This window comes from Petaurus breviceps, unplaced genomic scaffold (assembly GCF_028583685.1).
Source record: "Petaurus breviceps papuanus isolate PSGF00001 unplaced genomic scaffold, PetGlider_PUasm1.0 37, whole genome shotgun sequence".
Classification (NCBI taxonomy): domain Eukaryota; kingdom Metazoa; phylum Chordata; class Mammalia; order Diprotodontia; family Petauridae; genus Petaurus; species Petaurus breviceps.
Window position 1 is genome coordinate 23495003 of NW_027186296.1, and position 6000 is coordinate 23501002.

The 6000-nt window shown below is 36.0% G+C and overlaps 1 protein-coding gene across 1 annotated transcript in view; it reads left to right on the top strand.

Annotated features, from left to right (window-relative positions):
• Window positions 1-2921, top strand: part of LOC138169642 (protein unc-13 homolog C-like) — a 200670-nt gene extending 197749 nt beyond the window's left edge. The window contains exon 3 of the mRNA XM_069099295.1: window positions 2875-2921. Coding sequence (XP_068955396.1) covers window positions 2875-2921 — 47 coding nt within the window. The remainder of the gene's footprint in view (window positions 1-2874) is intronic.
• The last annotated feature ends 3079 nt before the right edge of the window (window positions 2922-6000 follow it).

The window sequence follows — 6000 nt, forward strand, 5'->3', positions numbered from 1 at the left end:
TTTTGTGTGTCAATAAATAGATTATAAAAATCACCATGTATAATGAAAATGTAATAAATATGAAACATAAAAACATGATATTTTAGAACTGAAATGACCCTTAAAATCCTTCTGGAGGGGAAGCATGTTTTAATGGAAAAAATACCACCTACCTAAAAAAGAAATGCATATAATAAACTCCTTCAAAAGGAAAAAAAAAACATTGGAATTCAACTCAGGAAATAAGAGTTCTGATTCAAGATCTGGTACTTCTTTATTTGCCTTGTAATAATGGGCAAGTCAGAGCAGCTAGGTGGCACAGTGGATAAAGTGCTCATCCTGGAGTCAGCGAGACTCATTGTCCTGAGTTTAAATCTGGCTTCAGAGTTACTGACTGTGTGATACTGGGCAAGTCTCTTAACCGTGTCTGCCTCAATCTCCTCATTTTCTGTAAAATGAGCTGGAGAAGGAAATAGCAAATCATTCTAGGATCTTTGCCCAAAAAATCCCAAATGGGCCACTAAGAGTCAGGCATGATTGAAATGACAGAACAGCAACAATGGGCAAGTTACTTTACCTGTGAACTTCTCTTTTCTCACCTGTAAAATAGGGATAATAATTTTTCTGCTACATTCCTTGTAGGACAATTTTTAGGCAAGTTCTCTTTAGACATTAAAGCACTGAATACATGTGAATTCTAACCATGATCCAGTCTACCCATCTTCTTGTGTAGATGACACTGGGACTCAGGGAGGCTGAATAGCATTGTTAAGATTACATTGATAAATGGCAAAGATAGAATCGGATCCCAGGTCTCCCAATTCCCTTCTAGTGCTTGAAAGCCACACAGTCTGATTATGTGTTTGTATATGATATACAAATTTATCAGATCTAAATTCCACACTAAAGAAAAACTAATAGGGTCCTTTCATTATAGGAAAGGGCAAGAATATGTTAACGTATGTAGGACTGTAGAAATTAAATTGCATGTTTTTCTATTATTTTGTAGGATAATAATTGATGAGTAAAAATGATCATGTATAGTGAAAATTCAGTGACTGTTTTCCCTTGCCATCTCCTAATAAGAATGGAATTATATCTGCAGGGTGATGGAAAAATATAGACTAGTCACCTAGTAAGCCATTTTTCAGCTATTCTCTTGTATGAAGGAACAAATGTCCATTTCTAATCCCTTTCACAACATTCTTTCATGCTCATAAAATCTATGCACTGAATCCTAGTCTGAATGTTAATTATTTATGTCAAAAAAATTCTGCAAATGGTCAAATATGTGTCTTGGACCTGTCCAAGATTTATTTACCGAGGTACCAGAAGGAAATGTAATGTCTCCAGCTTCAGTGTTATGTAACTATATACCATTTAATCCAAATAGGACCTACCAGAACCCTGTACTCAGCTAAACTCTGTTTAGCATTCTTCTTTTCATAGCAAAACATAATTTACAAAAAATAAAGATCATGAGCGAGAGTTATTTATTTTTTAAAAACTCAATTAGAGGGGTGACTAGGTGGGGCAGTGAATAGAGTGCCAGCTGAGGAGTCAGGATGACCTGAGTTCAAACTCGACCACAGACACTTAACATTTATGAGCCGTGTGACCTTGGGCAAGTCACTTAACCCCAAATGCCCTGCCTACCCCCCCCTCCAAAAAGCAAAAAAAAAAATCAATTAGATATAAAAATTCAGATCTGGAAAGGATCTTATGTAAATCATCTAGTTGGTCTAATTGGCTGATTTTACTGATGAAGAAACCAAGTCCCAGAGAGATTAAATGGTTATCTCCAAAGTCATGCAGCTGGTAGGGGGAGGGATGGGACTAGAACTCACGTGCTTAAACTCTTGAAACAGCACTTTTTACATGGAAGAGTACTGTAGTTTCCTAGAGTTGGTAACAATTAATCCCTAAGTCCTTCACCTTCTGAATTTCTATCTACCTGTACTGTCTAGTGAAATTGATATTAATATAGTGATCTTAGTATATTGTAAAATCATCAAAAAACAGACCAAGATATGGTTGCTATCACAAATATATATATATACATATATATATATATATGTTTTACCACAAGCATCAAACTTAAAAGAAAAAAAATAATTAACTAGAATACCTCTTCCCTTCCCATGCTACACTATCCACTTGATAGAGATTTTATTAGTTCTACTTTTATTATTAGCATGAATAAATACAATCAATTTAAAAATAATAGTACAAAATGCTGCTGGGTAAAATAGATAAGCAGACTGTGAATTTGATTATGGTAGAATCAAACATGACCTAAAAATTCAGTTTGTAGAAGGGAATCAAATACTGAAACTGTAACCCATGGGGATGGTTTAATTAACTGTGGAGAACTGATAATATTGGATTTTAGAGTGAGAATCCCTCAGTATAAATGTTGGTCTAATATTGGGCAAGTCACTTAATTCTCTGGGCCTCAGTTTCCCAAAAGGCACATAATGGCAGGGGTGGGACTGCAGTACATATCCCTTGGTACAGGATTGAGCTAGTTTACCTTTGATGTCTTTTCTAGAGTTAAAGGTTAATTCCTAACCATACAGTCTGGTGTGCATTTTATGACACATCCAGAGATGTCAAAAAGAATTGGAAATTTATTTTAATTCCACAGTGTTGCAAAACTTGAAAACATTTGGTATCATTTTAGGTTCTTTAAACTATCAGTCATACATGTATTGGAAGCATGAAGCATTCATGTTCCCTGAGATATTATGTAACAATTTTCACTCTCATTTATTATTTTTTTAAAGAATGTAACATTGTAATAGTTTGTTCATTTATATATGGATATATTTATATCTTTTTCTTAGAAATTCTTTCATCTAATATTTATTCCCTCTTTTCCTGATTCTCTTTCAGATAGCAGTTCTGTGGATGAAAAGGTTTCAAATCATATTTTTTCCTAAGGGATCTTGTCTATTGCCCATGTTTGTTTGTGATATAGTTGACCTGTTTTTCATTCCTTTGTTTTAGTTGTGATATTTGCATGTTTCCCAGCTTTCCATCATTTGGTTGTCCTTTGAGTGTCTCTCCAATATGTTGCATTTATATTAAGATGTTAGCTTCTCACAGCTGTGCTTTCTTTATTTCATATCTGCCAACCTAGGGGTCTGCTACAGTCAAACACAGAATGAATCTATTCTTATGTCTGACTAATCATGCTCTTCCTGAACACATCACAGTCTTCACTACATAGTTGAAGATTTGTAAGAGAACAAGTATTGGGGAAGACAAGCTGTTATCCTGGATTCTCCCAGTCCTTTTTGTAAATGCTGACAGCCAATCGTCAAACAAATAAACAAACAAACAAACCAAAACAAACAAGCAAAAAACACTACCACACAAAAATACAATAGCTTTGACTTGCAGCTGACCCTGCCTAGCCTTTGTCATCCTAGGTGTTACATGTATGTGCAGTTGACCTGTGTCCCAAGTACACAGATTCTGTGCCTGTAAAATGCTAAATATGCCTTTTCTTTTCTTATTCTTCATTTAAGGCTCGAATAGTAAGTGGGAGTGGTCTGGATGCTTCTCAATTCACTGCGCTCCAAGCATTTGGGTAAGTGTAATTTCATTGCCTTTCTCATCCTTTCCACCAAGTCTCTAAGGGATTTCTCCCCTGTAGAATTAGTATCTGCAATGAGTTCTGCACTCAGATTTGGGGGACTTTTATTTTCCTTGAGAAGATAGTTGAAATGCAAACAAAGCAATAGTACAATGGGACAATTGGCAATGTTATCCTTTATCTTCTTAGATGTGTGTTATCTAAAGGAAGAGTATGATATATGTGGTATATAGATAGAGGGCAAGCTATGAAATCATAAAGACATTTCAAATCCTGGCTCTGACTTATACTAGCTTTGTGTCCTTGGGCAAACCATTGAACTCAGTGCCCCTAGGCAATTTTCTCAAACTAAAAGTTCTGGACCATTTGCCAGTTTTTGTCAATGGAAGTGGTGATCACAAGGAGAATTTCCTATAAGAATGAAATCAAAGGCAATTGATTTGACTCCCCACAAATACTAAGGGAGTGATGGGGTGGTGTGTTGAATATATTTTGGGACTTGGGCCATGTCCCACTTCTGACACTAGCTCTGTGACCATAGGTAAGTCATTCAACTTTCCTCAGCTTCAGTCTACTTTCTAATTTACTTACCAAGTTATATAATGTCTGGCACTTAATAGGGCTTGATAAATGCTTTTTGATTCATTCAACCTATCAATCAACAAACAAATGCTTTCTGTATATGAGGCTTAATGTTAGAGATATTAGGGATATAAGTCCACTTTGATGGTTAGAGTTCTCCCACCCTTGGATTCACAAATCTTTGACCATATAATCATTAAACCATTCAGGAAAACACAACATGATGGAGAGGGAGAGACTTGGGTTATTAAAAAGTTCTGTATCTGTGTTCAAGATTCTAAATACCATTGCTTATTTAGAGCTTCCTGCTTCTTCATAAACATTTTATGCTAAGTGTTAAAGTATTAGTGGTCTTACTCAATTATTTCTTCACTTGGAGATCTTACTGGAATATCTTTTCTTAACCCATAGATACTAATCAAAATGTAAAACAACAATGTCCAACATGACCAAATGACTTTGGGGGATGGCCTTTTTCCTTTTTTGGAGTGCTGCATTTCATACCATGCTACCTTTTCTCTAAAGTAAAAAGAATTGGTAACCTCTGGTTGGGTTGGGATTGTGCTCCAAACAAAAAAAAAAAAAAGATTTGAGAAAGTTAGTAGAGCTCTTTGATCCAGTGGCCATTTCAGCTAAACTCTGAGTTTATAGACTAGCTTTAGACTTCAGAATATGAAATGAACTCTCCTAAAATCAAGTTGAAAAGATCTCCTCTCTAGTTTTATTAATCAGCAGATTAACAAAAGTCAGGGACCATTCCCCAAAGTGGTTGTAATACAAACAGATCTATCATATAAATATTTCCCAGGGCAGGGTAATGCACTTGAAAGATTAGTAAACTAGGAGTTTAGCTAGAATCTCAGTTTTGCTGCTAACTATTGTGTAACTCAGAGAAGCAGAGGTGTCAAAAGATTTCTTCCATTTCTTCTCTTGTGAAATATGTAGAATACAAACTTGCCCTGCGTTACTCTCATTACATGGGAGGGAGATGGGGAGGAAAGGAGTGAGCATTTATTAAGTGCCTGTTGTGTGCCAGGCATTTTGCTAAGTGTTTTACAAATATTATCTAATTTGATCCTCACAGCAAATCTATGAGGTAGGAGCTTTTATTATCCTCTATTTATAATAGAGGAAACTGAGGCAGACTGAGGTTAAGTAATTTCACCAGAGTCACTCTCTAGTAAGTGTCAGAGGCTAGATTTTTATTACTTGTTCTTGACATATAACTGATCTACCTTCTTTTCCAGTTTTATGTCTCTTTAGTTACAGCAATCATCACTTTTCAAGCATTACTTGTTTCCTTGGGAACATGATACAACCCATTTACACTCACTATACACCTCTCCATTGCTCTTTTGGTGATATGCAACTATAATTCTTCAGATACTAGGGTTCTATGACTTATCTATATATTGCCAGAAAAATATTGGTGTTAAAAATTGAGGTTTTGTTTCTGGGGTACCAGAACTTATGCAACACAAAACCTAATGGTACCACAGAAATTTACATTCCCTTAGGTACTTCTCTCTTTTACTGCACTCCATGTTTCTTCTCTTCCACACCATTTAAAAAATTCTTCCTGAACTGCTGCTACACTCTTTGTTGTCTCTCCTTCCTTACTCATTCCTCATTTGAAAGTCAAGAGACTTGGGCGGCTAGGTGGCACAGTGAGTAAGAGCGCTGGCCCCAGAGTCTGGAGGACCCAATTTCAGTTCCGGCCTCAGACACTTAACACCCACACAAAAAAACTAACTGTGTAGCCTTGGGCAAGTTACTTAACCCCAATTGCCCTCCAAAAGGCAAAAAAAAAAAGAAATAAAGTCAAGAGACTTTCAAGA